This window comes from Pelophylax lessonae (genome assembly GCF_965119305.1).
Source record: "Pelophylax lessonae genome assembly, chromosome: 2".
Classification (NCBI taxonomy): Eukaryota; Metazoa; Chordata; class Amphibia; order Anura; family Ranidae; genus Pelophylax; species Pelophylax lessonae.
The window spans coordinates 165,089,674-165,107,097 of NC_138769.1; the positions used below are offsets into that span (position 1 = coordinate 165,089,674).

At 44.2% G+C, this 17,424-nt stretch overlaps 1 protein-coding gene across 6 annotated transcripts in view; it reads left to right on the forward strand.

The window, feature by feature from the left end:
* The first annotated feature begins 345 nt into the window (after positions 1 to 345).
* The window catches only part of TSPOAP1 (TSPO associated protein 1), a 432,345-nt gene continuing 415,266 nt past the window's right edge, over positions 346 to 17,424 (forward strand). For all 6 annotated transcript variants that reach the window (XM_082245070.1, XM_082245072.1, XM_082245071.1 and 3 more), the window contains exon 1: positions 346 to 1,368. In XM_082245070.1, the coding sequence (XP_082101196.1) occupies positions 730 to 1,368 (639 nt within the window). In that variant the 5' untranslated portion in view covers positions 346 to 729. The remainder of the gene's footprint in view (positions 1,369 to 17,424) is intronic.

Genomic DNA, 17,424 nt, shown 5'->3' on the forward strand with positions numbered 1-17,424 from the left:
ACAGTTTCCTAAATGCCTGTTTAACATGCTGTTTTGGAGAGCGTTTTTTTTTTTTTTTTTTTTTTTATTAATGAATGGTGGGTGGATTATAAACAGATGATCTTTTCCTTACATAATTGTTTACTGTCATTCTTGTCTGGGGACAAAGCTTGTTCGGGTTCATGTAAGACATGTCTGTGTAGCAGCACCCTAACCTTTCATCATTAGGCAGCAAACACTCCATTCTAGCACAGTTTCCATGGCAACCATCTGTCTCTCCTTTCATTGGTTGCCCAGTGCTTGCAATACAAATCTGGTAGGTTTAACTCCTCTATTAATATTGATGACTTCAAAACCTAGCAGAGGTAGGATGCAGTTAACTTTAAGCAGAGCTCCCTCAGATCGCTTGTGACCATCAGCAGGCCTTGGAGAAGAGCTAATCGAGACGGGTGACGAAATGAAGAAAAGAATCATGCTGGAGAAATGATGAGCCTAAACCATTTTTGCAAGATGCTGCCAGCCTTCCTTCCTTTTTGAAGAAATATGGATTGGTTATATCTAAGCTATGTTCTGTCAGGGAGCACTGCAGGTTATACCTTCTGTCCAAGCAAAGCAGACTTCCAGGCAATCATTCAGCTAATGAATATGCAGCATTTACCCATTTCTGTAAAATCAGGACTCCACTCTTTCAAGGGATTTTGATTGCATTTTTTTCAATATCTTGGAGAATATCAATGAGCATCCATCTGCATGATGCTGTGTATGAGTGCTGATGGACAGCACAGTATCACGCAGACTGCCAGCGAGCCTTCAGAGGAGTCATGGGTTTTGGAAGCAGTAGCAAGGTGCAGTTTCATGCACAGTCCGTTATTGGCTGGTGCTATCAAGAGCCAGGAGTGTGACGCCACTGCTGCTAAGGAATTGGCTAACCGCGTGGTTCCACTTGTGATGTTCTCATCTTGTGAGGTACCATCGGAATCACTGATGGATGTGGAACATCCTGAGGTGCTGGTGAAAGACGATGCTCTTCCAGTGGAACAGCTGATGGACTTGGAACACTCTGATGTAGCATTGAAAGGAGCAATACTTCCTAATAAAGATCCACCGATGGAGCCCACGGTCACTCCAGTTGACATCTATAAGAGTGTTTTTTTGGTTGACAAGCAAATAGGAAATGTGTCTGCTATTTCTGCAAGCTTGGATGTCTCTGTCACCAGTTTGCCTTGGACTAAGCTTCAGGGCATTAAATCGGTTTCCGTACCAACAGCTGAGCAGGAAATGCCAGTCTGCCCTCTAGAAAATGGGATTAGGCCGGGTAGCTGTGACTCCTCAATAAACTCGGTACACACTGTGTGTGAGAATGAAGAAAAGTGTAATACACATTGCACGGTAGGAATGGCTTACTTCATTATCATACTCTGAAAACTTGTGTCCTCCATCGTTTTCTGGATATCATAATTAGCGTACCATTTATCTGGCATAAGATCCGTGCCAGTTACTATCAGTACCATGGAGAGCTCTCTGCTCCTCACTGGACAGGGCTGCATGTGCTATTTAGAGAGCAGTTTGTTTTCTTATCCCCCACAAGATGATTCCAAGTTTTTAGATCCTTCTGTGCTGTGTATGCGCTGTGTAGGCAATCATTGGCATGTATTTTTATGTTGGCTGCAGTTGATTGGAGAAGCAAAAAAAAAACCTGACACATGCTGATGTATGTGTGTAACTGTGTAAATAGCGTGTGTGTGTGTATGTATATGTGTGTGTGTATATATGTATGTGTATGTGTGTGTGTATGTGTATATATATATATATATATATATATATATATATATATACATATACATGCGCACACAAACACAAATAATTTATTGGTCCATTCAAAAATAATCCAACAACCTCCTGCATCCCTGCCCTTTTAGTTCCCCAACCTGTGCAGTGAAAAGGTAGATATGTCTGTCATCAGATCTTAATTGGCTTCCATATTTACAACACATTAGATACTGTCTTTACCTGTTGGTGCTCCCCAGCCTCCTATATCTCTTTGAAAGACCTACGAATGTCTCATCATACCTTATCTTTAATACTACATTTGCATGTACCTACATATAATTTTTTTTGAATTGCTATTCCTTACAGGTTGGTAAATAAATTTGTATGTATTTTTTTGTTTTGTTTTGGGTACCTGCAACCCATCTTAAAGGTGTCAGCAGTCTACTAATTTGCCATGTCATAGTGCCAGAATACGTTTTATTCGGCATACAGGCTGTATAGTTATGTACAGCAACATGTTTACATCATCTGAACTATGACTGTTACAATGTGATAAATAATGCTTCTAGTAAGTTTTGATTTATCTGAACATGCTTTAGCTAAATGTATGCCCATGGGTAATACTGTATGTGTAACCTATAATAGGCAATTTCCCCTCATTATGAATCTTTCGTATGTGTGTGTGTATGTGTATATATATACTGTATTTTCTGGCGTATAAGACTACTTTTGAACCTCAAAAAAATCCCCCAAAAATGGGAGGTCGTCTTTTACGCTGAGTATAATATCTCCAAGGTAACCGAAGTATAAGTATTACCGGTAGATCATGTAATAGGGGGGTCGTCTTATACGCCCAGTCGTCTTATACGCCGGAAAATACGGTATGTATATATATATATATATATATATATATATTATATTTTTTTAGCATAGTTGTATTTGATTATGCGATATGTGTTAAGTATATTTATTTGGCTATCACACCTCATGCAATAGGGATTTGACTCTTGGGTCATTCCACGTAGGTACTTTTCATGTCACCCATCTTCAAAAACAACTCCTTTCCCCATCACAATGTGATGATGATCACTGCAGCAGATGATACACTCAGTCATGAGATGGTCTCTACCCTGGCATGTAGCCAACATTTTGGCTTGAGCCTTAGTCTTTGACTGTAAATTGTAATGGCCAGATATGACAGAAAATGGACTTCCTGAAGTCATGTCCATGTATATGCTATTGTGTATGACAGGCTTTTCATTTGCAGGCTTTTTGTAGCAATCTTTGAGAAAGACATGGCACGAAAAAGAAAGTTCATTAGATCGACTTCACAGGGCTTGTTCTCACCAGGTGCCACGAAAAAAAGCCTGATTTTTTTTTAACCGCCTCAGCTTTCAGCGCTGTCATACTTTTTTTTTTTTTTTTCTCACAATTACGTTTATTGAGAAACCTATTGCAAAAAAAAGGACAGTACAAGTTCGAGTCAGTATATATCAAACATGAACATAACACAGTTCCAGACATCTACACATAAAAGCCTACTCTCTGCCCTGTTGCCTAGCTTATTTTTACCCCCTCCCTAGCCTACCCACATCCCCGACAGGCAGAACATTGTGAACCAGCCTTTACTAAATTTTTTAAAGTAGCAGTTACTTTACATCAGCTGTCTATCCAAGACCAAGTCTACTGAGGAAAGCCCTGGAGCACTCAGCCATGGGTCCCATATATCCTTAATTTTGTGTGGGCGTTCCCTGTTCTGGAAGATATATTTCTCCAGACGCAAGGTATCCCCCCATTTGACAAAGCCATTCTTTAGAGTAGGAGGCTCAGTTGCCTTCCAATGTCTCAGAATTAGTTTGCGGGCCTGAAACAGTGCCCTTGCAATAGCCTGTTTAGGTTTTTCCTCAATGGGAATGTCATCCAGGATACTCAGTAGACAAGGCTTGGGGTCAATAGGGATAGTAACCTGGAATACTCTTATTAATTGTATTAATTACCCCAGTCCAATAAAGGTGCATTTTTGGACATCTCCAGAGAAGATTAATTACCGTAAGTCTCCATGCTACCTAGAGCATCTGGTACATATTAGGTCCTCCCGCGTTCCCATCTTACACAGTCTAGCTGGAGTGAAGTGTACCCATAGGACTATGTAAAGTTGGGACAGGTGCTGGGTGACGTTAAGAGAGCAGCAGCGTACTGCCTGTAGGGCTTCCTCCCATTGCTCCTTGAATGCACCCAAGTCTCTCCCATTTGCTCATAACACCAGCAGGGAAGCCTTGTGAGAAGACGGATGATAACCTAGCATACCAGTTAAGATATAAACCCTTTAAGTTGAGAGACTTCAGCCATGTAATGAAAAATAGGAGACGAAGATTGCAACCATGGTTCCCCACACACTTGGGCTTTAATGGCATGCTGTAGTTTGGCATAATTAAACACATTGAATGCAGAAGACGAAATATTTGCTCTGGAAGTCATAAAATGAACACAATCTGCCATTAAAAAAAATATGCTTCAGGCATGTAACCCCACACTCCCATCTAGCCCCATGTTGTAGAAGCTTCAGCTCTGGATAATGCCAATTTAGCTAGTAATGCCGGTAACAGCTTGAAGTTGCATAGTTTTATTCCATACCTTTTCCATGAGAACATACGTGGGAAAGCGTTTGTTAGACTTAGCAAATGCCAAAGCCTCCAGACTTATAGCTATGTCATCAAACTTGGTTACTTGGCATACCAAAACAACTGTGGAATCCACAACACTGGCCACCTCCATTGGACTCAGACATGGCTCTAGCAATATGTTGCAGCTGGGCTGCAAGATAGTACAGCCAAGGGTTAGGCAGCGTCAGTCCCCCAGCATCTTTGGGTTTCTGTAATTGCTCCAGTTTAATACGTGGGGGCGTATTTGCCCATATAAAGGACCTGAATATCGAAAGAATTGATAATACAAAACATTTTTAAAGGGATCACCATTGGGGTATTGTGTAGGACATAGAAGAGTTGTGGCATGAAAATCATTTTAAGAAGATTTAGACAGCTTACGTTTGGACCAGAGTTTAACTTTATTCTGAATTCACCCCAATAGTGGTGAAATGTTAAGGGAGAAATAGTCTAAGGGTTTATTTGTGGCCTAAATTCACAAATATTTGAAGGAGGAGGTTAGTGGGATACTTTGTAGCACTGGACCCTGGTTATCGGAAGAACCATCTAATAACTTTATGGGCGATTTAGTCCAGTTGATAACGAATCCTGAATATGTTCCAAAGATGGATATAGCTGACACAGCCTCCCGCAAGGACTCGGAAGTATCTCCCAAGAGGAACGGGGTATCATCCGCATAAAGCATGATTTTTTTCTTTAATCCCAATATGCTGGAACCCCTGAATACGTGTGTTGGATCGGATCATAGCTGCCAGTGGCGATGGTGAAAAGGAGAGGGGATAGCGGACACCCTTGTCAGGTACCCCTATACAGTGAAAAGGGTTGAGACAGCAGGGCCCTATCTCCAATGTTATCAGCCTGGGATTGTAAGTTGAGAAACAGCCTGTGCAGATTGATTGCAGTCGACTTCTGAGGCATAAAGCCAGCCTGGTCTGCATGGATAATAGTGGAGACCGCACCATTCAATCACAAAGCTAGCACTTTGGCCAAGATTTTTTTTTTTTTTTAAATCTTTTTATTAGTTTTTAAACAAGAATAACAGTAGAACAGTATGAGAATACATACAAGGAAACAATGAAAAGTTCCTGGTCGATTATGCGGTTACATGCTTAAAATAATTAAATCACACGTATAACCATATGAGACCCGTCAACATTACGATTCAAACAGTACCGTTTTGGAAACGTACCCAACTCTCCCCGGGACACCCAACTGGGAGCTCTTTTACGTCCCGAGGGGAGCCTGATTGGTACCCTCCCACTTTGGCCAAGATTTTTATGTCTGTCTGTAAAAGAGCGATTGTCCGCCCGGGTCAAGTGGATCTTTCCCTGGTTTTAGTAGAAGAACTATGTTGGCCCTAGTTGTGGACTTTGAAAGGGACTTCCTCTCCCTAGCCGCATTGGGTACTCTAAACAAGTGTGGCAGAATAACGTCTCCATACTGTTTATATACTTCAATGGGGAGGCCATCATCCCGGGCGCTTTGTGATTAGGAAAAATACTGATGGCATTCTGCAATTCCTCTATTGTGATGGGGCATCCAGCATCCTTCTCTGTGGTCCGATAAGCTGGGTAGTTCTATTCCCCACATGACATCTTGGAGGTCGGGGGGGGGAGCAATCCAGCTGGAAACAACATAGTGTAGAGTAAAAGTCTACCAATTCTTGCATAAGATCCGGGTTATTAACTATTTTCCCTCCTATTTTTGTGTGGAGAGCTCCAATTGAAGGCAAGGTTTGTTGGGATTTCACTATTCTGGCAAGCATGCACTCTGTCTGTCCCTTGATGTAGTTATTTGATCCAGGGCTTCTTGAGCGGCCATCCAGACTTCTCTGTGGGCCTCTAATGGGTCATCAATAAATGCCGCTTCCAGGCGACGTACCAGCTGTACTGCCCGTTTCTTTTGGGCACTAGTAGCCTTTTTAACAGCTGTGACCCTTAGCAATAAAAATGCCTCTCAGGAAGGCTTTGAAAGTGTCCCAGGTAGTGGCTAAATCGGAATGGTGCAAGTGATCCTGACAAAAGGCAAAAATCTGGACCGTTACTTTATTATGAGAGGGAAATAGGGACAGCCAAAATGAATTAGGCTTCCATGGCACCCTAGGTAAGTATGTTGCAGGCCTGGTGGTTAATTGTACCAGTATGGGGGAATGATCCGACATTCCTCGTACCCCATATTGAATATCCTGTATACAGGGCATAGTGGAGGGTGTACAGAGACACAAGTCAATTCTGGACTTTTCTCTTGGAAATACATGGAAACAGTTTTTTGTTGAGGGTTGTGGCAGTGCCATGGATCTGCCCAGCCCACCTCCTCAACAAATTTCAAAAGTGCTGACCGGCAAATGCCACGACCAGCTGACAGAGGAGGGTGTTTAGCGCTGTCACAATTTAAATGACAACTGCGCAGTCATGCAACACTGGGCCCAAATAACATTTTTGTAATTTTTTCCACACAAATAGAGCTTTCTTTTGATGGCATTTTATCAACACTGGGTTTTATTTTTTTGCAAAATAAAAGCAAAACTAATTTTCTCAATTTCTGTTATCAATAAAAAATCTTTCTTCATAAATTTAGGCCAAAATGTATACTGCTACATTTGTTTGGTGAAAATAACCCAAATCAGTGTACATTACTTGGCCCCTTTCACATAGGCTTTCCGATCAGGTCCGCCTGTCAGTTTTTTAGGTGGACCTGATCGGACGCTTCATGCATCCCAATGGAGCAGCGGATGTCAGCAGTGACATGTCCGCTGACACCCGCTGCTATCCGATCCTGTCCGTGAAATCCAGACGGAAGGTAACCCTGTTTTCTATCCGTCTGAAGGATCAGATGGGATTGGATGAAAACGAACACGGGGCCTGTTTTCATCTGATCTCCCATAGAGGAGAGCAGGGCTCTGACCGGTCCATCTCAGCGTGGTGAGCAGAGACGAACTTGTCATCCGCCTGCTCAGCGGATCAATCCCCGCAGAGCAAAAACTGAGTCTGCCGTGTAAAAGGACCCTTAGTCTGTAGGAAAGGTATAGCGTCCACAAACCATGATGTGTATACAGTATAGATTTATACAGGTATATATGAAAATTGAACAGTTCTGATGTACTGATGGCCTATCTAATTTCATGAGGCCTGAAAATGCCAGGACAGTACAAAAAAAAAAAAAAGCAAATTACCCCTTTTTGGAAAGTAGACAATCCAAGGAATTTAAGAGGCATGGCAAGTTTTTTACATAAAAAAAAAAACAAAAAACATACTGTCATATAATTGGTGTGGTGGTGATCCGGTGGTTGACTGGTGACAGTATGTAAAAATGAAAGAAAAAAACATTTTTTTTTTTTTTTTTTAATGTTTTAAATTTTTTTTATTTATGATTTTTTTTTTCTATATTGTAAATAGAGCAATAGAGTGCTACTGTAATAACACTGTACTACTCTAGGGGGAGTGACAATAATTTTTTTTTTTTTTATACACACACACACAATGATTCCCTTTAACAGTGAATAACACTGTTCTAAACAACCATTTTTTCCAGAAAGAAATCTATTCATTCAATGTGTACTATTTGTGATTAGCTGTGATTGGCCACAGCCAATCACATGGTACAGTACCATGTGTTCACTGTGACCTATCACAGAGATCATCACAATAGTATACAATGAATTGCACGAATGGAAGCCATCCATTGTTTACAGTTGTCATGTAATCTGCTGTGATCAGTCACAGCCATCACATGGTACCAGCAGCGGGCCGGTACACTGATATGTCATCCGCTGTGTTAGGTGGATAAAGTGGGTGAAAGATTGTGCCGTAGCGTGGCACGATCCTGGGAGGACATCATACGATGTCTACCCAGAACAGGAGGGCTCACCTACAGCTATCATTTCTCTATAGGCTGGGCTGGAAACAGTTATTTGGCCAGTTCACATTACTGTTTTGCAGTGGTGTGCTCTCAATTCATGCATAAAATGCCTCACGCCCTGCTGCCAGCAGTAGAAGTAAATAAAATGCAAGTTGTGACATTTTAATAAAGTTCTAAAAAAAAAAAAAAAAACAGCAGTGTATCTGCATGTTTCCACCCAGCTCACACCTGCAGCTGTGCGTTTAGTGTGGCTTGCTGGTGTCAATGTGCCCTGTCAGCAGTGTCATCATGTAACCTCTTAAATATGTAAGGGTAGCGCTGGAATCCTGAGAATATCCTAGTGCTATAGGAATTATAGTTGAAAAGATGCATAATCTAGCTGCTGACAGAACTTTGTGATTCATTACTTGCTGGGCTACAAACCATATTTCTCTTTGGTTCATTGAAGGACACAGCGCTCCATAACGCATAACTAATGGATTATTTTGCCTCCTCCAGGAGTAGGACTAGGCAGAACAAAAAATACCTGGTTACACACCCATGGACCATCCTCAGCTGGTATATAACCCTCCTCTCTCTGCTCTAGGTTATCAGCTTTAATCTGTCTAGTCAGGAGTAAGGACCTAGGCTCCCAGCTGGGATCTCTGGTTCTAGCAATTTTCTCCTTCCTTACATCTTGTTTTTTCTCTCAGGAGATCTACAATGCCGGGCTGAGCGACAGGCTGGATAATCTAGCCAGCGAGCGCGTGCAGACCGCAGCTATGTGCTAGGTCGGCCACGACATAGCCTCACCGACAGAGGCTGGCCCGCGAGTTAAACGTCTTGCCGGGTAGCATATGACCGTTCCTTGACCCGACAGCTCCTCTACTGTGGTGGCGAGGAGTTCTGTCTGGAGTGTTACCCACACTGTGAAAGGGTAAGTACAGTCCCCCCCCTCCCCTTTTGGTGGTTTTCTTTTGGGGTGGATGCGGCTCACCTCCCTCCTCCCATCCTTAAATCCCTCACTGAGCTGGGTTCCCCCACTCCCTTTCCCCCTGTCTGGACCTAGAGTCTGGTGAGGGTACCAGGGCAGAGAATGCAGCAGAGACCCCTGGGGTCTCCCCCACTATCCCCACTCTGTAAGGGTCCTGGGATAGTGTGTCCCTTGTCCTGGTAGCCTGGAGGGGGTCCCAGTGTAAGAGACCCCTAGGTGCATGCCCTGCGGTTTGCAGTGTGGGTATATTGTAGGGGGGGGGGTCCCAGTGCAGCGTGCACAGCAGAGTCTCCCCAAAATGTGTGCCCTACCTTCTGGGGGGGGGGGGGTCCCCTTGCAGAGGGTGCAGGAGAGATCCTGGCAGCATGCTTCGATGTAGCTGATGGGAGCCATTTTTTTCTTAGTCTAGCTTGACTCCGGTTGGCGGTCATGTTTGTGTAACCGAATGATGTCACTGGGGCCGTTTTCTTTTAGTCTAGCTGCTCTCCGGTTGGCGGCCATGTTTGTGTAGCGAATTATGTCACAGGGATGCTAGAGGACTGAGGCCTCGTGGAGATGCTGAAGCTCCTCCTCTTCTTCTTCCTCCTTATTTTACTTTTCCTACGCCTGGGACATGTGACCAGGGATAGTGTCCACAACTATGCTGGGTTCACAATTATTGGTGGTCTTTGAGGATTCCGGTTATCTCTCTGTCTCTGTTGATGGATCCCCCCCAAGGCTCAGGGTACCTTTTAGTGGTGCTAAAAAGATAGTTTTTGTACTGCAAGGTCTATCTTTCCTTATGGAACCTCAGGGTCACATCTCCCCCACTGACCCCCTCATGTAGGTGGCAGGTTCCTCGGAAACTCCGCTTTCCATGGTTGCACTGACGGCGGTCCTGCAGTCTTTAGTATCCTGGGTGGAAATGGCATGTGGGCAAAGGCCCAGGAGGAAGCGCCCCCCCGCCTCGCCTTGCTCAGCCTGTCTCATCTGATTCTGAGCCTGATGCCGCCATGTGGATGCGCCCGTCCATTGGGCTTAATATCACACCCCCAGATCCACCCGATAGTGAGGATGATTCCTCTATAGTCGCATCAGCAAATGAAAAGCTGCTGGTAGTCCCACTTATTACTGCAGTGCGTGAGACTTTAAAAAATGGAGGATGTGACTGATGTAGCCACACATGTGACTGTGTCGGTTAGTATGCATAAGTCACCTCGCACTCCAAAGGTGTTTCCTTATGTGCTTTATTTAACAGGTTTTCCTGTAAGGAATGGGAACAACCAAAATTACCCTTTGTGGTCCCCAAATGTTTTGCTGTACGCTACCCTTTTGAGGAGTCACTCCTAAAGAAGTGGACTAGTCCACCAGTGGTGGACCCTCCTGTTTCCAGGTTGAATAAAGCAACCATGATCCCAATAGAGGAATCCCTGTCCTTTAAGGACCCGGCTGACAACGTGGAGGCTGTGGCACGCGGCATGTTTACTGCGGGTGGTTCGGCATTGTGGCCAGTCTTTGCCTCAGCCTTGATGTCTCGGACCCTAACTAAATAGGCCAAGCTTTTGCTCCAGGGCCTGGGGGGAGAGCAGTTTACCGCTGCTTATGTTGATTTAGCAGACCAGTTGGTCCATGGGCTGCAGTTTTTGTGATGCAGCTTTGGATACAGCTCCTGTGCTGTCCAAACTTTGTTTCAGCGGTGGTGATTAGGCACGTGCTGTGGCTTAAGAATTGGTCCGCAGACCAAGCCTCTAAGAAAGCTCTTATTGATCTGCCTTTCAAGGCGATCGCCTGTTTGGGGCTACCCTGGATGACATCATTAAGGGTATCACAGTGGAGGGAAGAGTACCTTCTTTCCACAATCCAGAAAAGGGAAGGTGCCTCCTTGCAAACGGGGGCCCTCCTCAGCACATAGAAAATTCCCCTCACCCGTTATTGGAGTGGGGGGACATCTTCGCTGGTTCCTGGCCCCGTGTACTTCTTTGGTGAGCATCAAGGAGATCCGTAAAACCCTGCAATGGTTCAGGTGATGTCTGAACTACCTAAGGTTCCCCTATCCAAGGAATTGAATTACCTAGGTCTGATTTTAGTTCTAACCAGGGTGTTTCTTCCTCTGGACAAATTTCAGGAACCACAGGCCGTGATTTACCGGCTGCTGTCCCACAGACAGTTCTCTCTCCTGATTTGCATACAGGCTCTGAGTCTGGTGGTATCCACCTTCAAGACAGTTCTGTTTGCACAGTCCTACATGCAGCTCCTTTAGCAGGTTCGGCTCCACAGGAGGATACCGAGGTTCGTGGCATGATCACAGGTTCGTGGCATGATCATGGGTTCCTCTGGCAGATGCTGTAGGCATCAAAGGGCCTCGGTAAGGCCAACATCGTCCTCGGCTCAGGCTTCTTCCGCAGTCCCAGTAAGGAATCAATAGCGAGGATCTTCCAATCATCCTGGTGGCCGTAAACATCCCTTTTGGGGCTTCCTTTTAGATCTTCCTTTTAGAGAAGACCTGTTGTCCCAAGGGCTAATCTACCATCCTACTTTATAGTCGCTGGTTTTAATGGCTTAGCCATTGAAAGCCTGGTACTGAGGGATAGAGATGTAGCACCCTCCTAGGTAGGTGCTAGGGAGTGATTATAGTTTTTGGCTCTGTCTGCCTATCAGAGGAGCAGCAGGTAAATTCTATATTGCACTCTGCTTAACAGGGAGCAGGATCTGTGAGCTAGGTCTGCTCAGTGTGCCCAGTGTGTGATTCATTAGGTCTGAGGGAGTGTCCCCACTGTGCCCCATGGGAAGGCACGTTGGACAGTGGAGGAAACCTGGCCAGTGACCCACAGGCTTTTTTACAGCCCCAGGGATTGGCACAGACAGTTGTCTCGGTGCATTGTATGGCTGCAGTATATAAAGCCAGGGGGAACGTGTGGTAGAGATCTTTGGCAGGAAGCAGAGTCCCAGAAGGAGGGTGGCGGTACCTCCTGAAGTGGGTGGTGATGGTCACAGACAGTTGGCCTGGTGAACCAGCAGTGTGGAGCTGAACCCAGAGGTCCAGGAGAGCTGACTGGAGGATTGGAGCACTGCGAGAATCTGGAAAGCAGCATCGTGAGTACAGAGCATCTTGCCCAGGGGTCTGCCCAGGAAGAGGACCACTCCGGGGAGTATAGTCATTGGACGGGTGTCAGCTGGTACAGAGAGAGAGGGTGCTAGGTGAGTGCCCTGAAGATAAATACAAACAGGAACATTTTACCTCAGATTTATCTAGTGGCAAGATGAAACAGTGGCCTTGCCGCATTCTCAAGTTAGAGTCCTCAGAATTGTGAAACGTTGTTAGTTCAAACGTTGGAGTATCCCACTCATCCCTTCTCCTATCCCAATAGAAAATAACCCAGGGGACTCCAAAAGTGGTAACACCAGCAGCTCTTAAGGGGGCAGTGCTACAGAGGTTTGTCTGGATCAGTGATCCCCAATATGGTGAAGGCGAGGAAGTCGTCTTCCAGCAAGATATACCATCGTACGTGGAAAGCGTACATTTCTAGGTGAATCGATTTGCGGTGAATCGATCCTTTTCTGTGTCTCGGATCGTAACCTTTCTTCAATGGGCGTTGATCAGAAGTTGGCCCTGAGTACCATCAAGGGCCAGGTGTCTGCCTTGGCAATCTTCTTTCAGCGACCCCTAGCCACGCACTCTTTAGTTCGTACCTTCATTCAGGGGGTTTGACATGTGACTCCACCTGTACGGTCTCTTTTGCCTCCATGGGATTTAAATTTAGTGCTTTCGGTTCTCCAGAAACCTCCATTTGAGAATATTCAGGAGATACACTTGTCTACATTATGGCAGAAGGTGACATTCTTGGTGGCTTTTTCCTCAGCCCGCAGGGTATCGGAGTTGGCAGCATTATCCTGTCGCAGTCCCTATTTGGTGGTCCATATGGATAAAGTGTTTTTTCGTCCCTGTCCATAATTCCTGTCCAAAGTTGTCTCTGACTTCCATTTGAATGAGGACATTGTGTTTCCTTCCTTGTGTCCCAAGCTGGCTCGTCCCAAGGAATCTGCTTTGCATACTTTGGATGTGGTTCATGCGATTCGTGTGTATCTGGCAGCTACTGAGTTTTTTCGGAGGTCAGACTCACTTTTTGTGGTTATGGACGGACCAAGAAAAGGGCTGGCTGCTTCTTCGGCTACCATCTCCAAATGGATCAGACAGACAGTGTTTCAAGTCTAGTCCATGAAAGGTCAGGTTCCACCTTTCCCTGTCATGGAGCATTCTACTCGGGCGCTGAGTGCTTCTTAGGCCTTCCATCCTCAGGTTTCAATATCGCATGATTGCAAGGCGGCCACTTGGTCGTCGGTGCATACATTATTCTATAAGGTAGATACTTTGGCATCTGCAGATGCTACTTTTGGCTGCAAAGGTTTCCAGGCTGCTGTTTAAGAGCCTTTTTATATTGGAATATATTTATATCTGGACAATGAACTCCTGTTGAGGCACTTCAATCTTGGATTCACTTTATTTATGTGACCTGTTTATCCACCATCTTACTAGATGACTTTACATTTGGAAACTACCAACAATTAGGATCCTTGCCTACAAATTATTGATACATTGAGCAAGGAGAAGTAGAACCAAAAAAAGGGTTATCTTTTGAATAATTTAAATGCAGGGTGTTTTTAAATTGTCTTAAAAAGAAAATGTACTGTATTACCCACTTTGTAGTCAAAATTTCACATTTTTTAAGATATCCTGCAAATATATTTTATTTTAACAGTAAACTGTTAAATGTACCATCCATGACCGGCTGCTTGGAATGGTCTCTTGCATGTAATCCATTGTAGATAACTGCAATACAGTATTTTAATTGGATGCTGTAATTTAATACTAGAGGTAAACTTTAAGGTTACAATACAAACTGGTCCTACTCCAGTAAATGATACCTGTAAGCAGTGGCTGAAGCCATGTGTATGTTTGGTTCGTTTATGGTGAATTCGTTGTGCCCCTGATTTGCATGAAGTCTAACTTCAGGCACAGTCATTTTTAGACTTTTCTTTTTTATTCCTTACGAAGTGCTGTTTGAACAGTAATAAATGCACTGCTAAAAAAAGTGTGTATAAGGCCCCTTTAACACTTGTACAACCTGAAAGTTGCGCAACTTTGCCTCAACTGTGAAATCTTGAGGTCTATGGACCTCAACTCGCATCAAAGTCAGACCAAAGTAGTGCAGGGACCGTTTATTTCTGACAGTGGATCTGGTGTTATGCCTCCATCCCCTTCCGTCCTCTTAGCCATTCACAAAGCACAACCGCAGTGTCCTCAGAGTATGTGCCTTGTGAAAATAGCTAAGTAGAGGAAGGCAATTTGACCCAACCAACTTCTTTTTAAATCCGCAACCTTCGAGCCTTTTATCCTGCCTGATGTGAGCCCCTGAACAGGAACAACCATTCACGATGGGATCCTGGACTCAAACTTCACTAGTTGCCAGATTGTCCTAGGTCACTAAGTATGGAAGCCCACTAAGTATAGAAGCCAGGATGAGCATGATGGGATGAGGATGATTTTTGCATTCACCGCCATCCTTTGAATAACAATGGTATCTATGGGACCTGGGGAACTGTGTCCCCTTTGTCCGTGTACAGAAGAAACTCAAGAACCATGGGTTTTTTTTTTTTTTTGCTAAATACACCTGGAAGAGGATGTATTATGCTTTCACCTACAGTTAGTATAAATAACCAATTACGTGCCACTACCTCAATATCTCTTTAACAAAACTTAAAGTGATTGTAATGTCTTTTTTTTTTTTTTCTTTTTTTTCTAAAAAAATAATAAACATGTTATACTTACCTGCCCTGTGCAGTGGTTTTCCACAGGGCAGCCTGGATCTACTTCTCGAGTCCCTCTTTGGCTCTCTGGCCCCTCCCTCCTGTCGAATGCCCCCACAGCAAGCAACTAGCTATGGGAGCACCCAAGCCCATTCAGACATGGAGCCCTGGTTTGGCCCCACACCCTCTCTCTCCTGATTTGCTAACCGACTTTGATTGCCATTGGCTCCCGCTTCTGTGTCTCAGCCAATCAACAGGGAGAGTCCTGGATGGCCAAGGCACTTGTGGACATTGCAGGATAGAAATGGGGCTCAGGTAAGCATTAGGGCACAGAAGGCGTTTTACCTTAATGCATAAAATACATTAAGATAAAACCTTATGCTTTTACAACCCCTTTAACTTGTCAGGCTTCTCTGGCACATTAATTGGGACGATCATATAGTTAAAAACCTAACTAATTTTATTAGATCAGGCCTTGACAAATTTACTTTAAATCTAGGAGCCAGCTAAAAAAGTTAGACAATTTTTTTACTGAAATGTTTTTTGCTAAAACTAACAAATCTTACGGGTGGAACATGTAACATGTTCCCAAAGGTGAACCTATCATTTAACCCATTTTAGACCTGAAGATTACAAAAAAACACCCAAACAGTATATATTTTCTGAAACCAGACACCCTAGAGAATACAATAGTGGTAGTTCCAATTTTTTTTTTTTTTAAATGAAATTTTGAGTTTTCAAAGATAACAAACAAGAAGAACTGTAGTAATAACATAGTACTGTATATCAAGAAATACAATGCAATAATACACACAGAAGGATGTGGGGGGGGGGGGGTGGAATCCATCATCCAACATCCAACATCCATCAACGAGCTAAGCAAGATTGGTAGGTAAGGTAGGGCAATGGGCGGAGTTAACAAACAATGTCAATATGTGGCACCTTATTCACTAGTACTCATCAAGAACAGCACTCGCATAAAAGCAACAATGCAATGACAACAGTGAAAAACCAGCGATTCCGTGAGGACACACGTCAAGCATGCAATCATAAGGGGAAAATTAACGGTACATTATAATACATGAAATACATGAAGGGGTGCAAACTGGGCACTATATGAGTGAAAGAAAGAAGGAATATATGTGATGCGGAGGGGGAAGGAGGGGGGGGGATTAAACCAAGGCTTATACGGATCCACCACGCGCGTGCCGCCCTTGGGTCTCCAGCCCATGCGTGGGGAGGGGGTGTCAACATACAAGCAACATACAGTAGATCAGTAATTTATTATGAAGCAGAAGTCCCAGTGTTTATCAAACTTCGCTAGGGTTGTATCATTTACAGCTATGGAACGCTCAAATCTGATTGGTTTGGAGCAACGAGATAACTTCCTGCATAGTAGGGGGTGTTGAGGTTTTCCATTTTCGTAGAATCCGAAGACGAGTAACGATAAGTATATGTGAGATCCAAGCATGGAAGCGGTATGGGTGTGTGTCAATGCCTAAATGAAGGAGAGCTAGAGCAGGGTTCGGGGTTATGACACAGCCCGTTTGAGAGGCTATATATTTAAAGACGTTATTCCACAGACTTCTGAGGGAAGGACAATCCCACAAAACATGCAGAAGTGTTCCTGTGTGTCCGCAGTCTCTCCAGCAGAAGGGTGAGTAGGCCTTGGAGAAGCCAGCCAGGAGGTAAGGAGTATAATACCACCTGTTGGTGATCTTCATGGCCATTTCCCAGTGTGTAGCGCAGTGAGTATGTCTATGTACTATCTGCAAAGCCTGTTTCCACTGTGTGACAGAGAAGGTTGTGCCAAGATCTGTGTCCCATTTGAACATGGGTGGGGTTTTCAAAAAGTCATGTCCCATTGTAACCATCTATCACTGAGGAGGAGCTGGCGCAGGTTTTTGGTGGGGCAATACCCCTTTCCAAATCCACCCAAAGTGGAGGTGAAGAATCTTGAAACCACAATTTAGTTTGGGATAGAGTAGTTGCCCAATAGTAAGCGTGGATGTCAGGTAGCCCCGCTCCACCCAATTGCTTACGTTTATGGAGAAGAGAGGGTGCACACCTAGTGCGTTTGCCCTCCCATAGAAATTTATGGAGTTGTTTAGTAAACAGAGAGGCTAGTATATGGGAAGGGAATATGTAAGTTCCGGAACAGATAAAGAATTTGCGGGAGAACTATAATTTTGTAAGCTGCAAGGCGCCCGCTCCATGCTAGCTCTGTTTTCTGTATATGTTGTAGAGTGGCCGTAGTTTTCTTAAGAATTTGTCGTAAGTTAACAGGGAGCAATGTGCAGGGGGTGGAAGTGACATCTATACCAAGTTAGTGAATACTATCCGAGGTCCAGGGGATAGGGACTATTTTTTGTAGATGGCATTTTGTTCTATCACTAA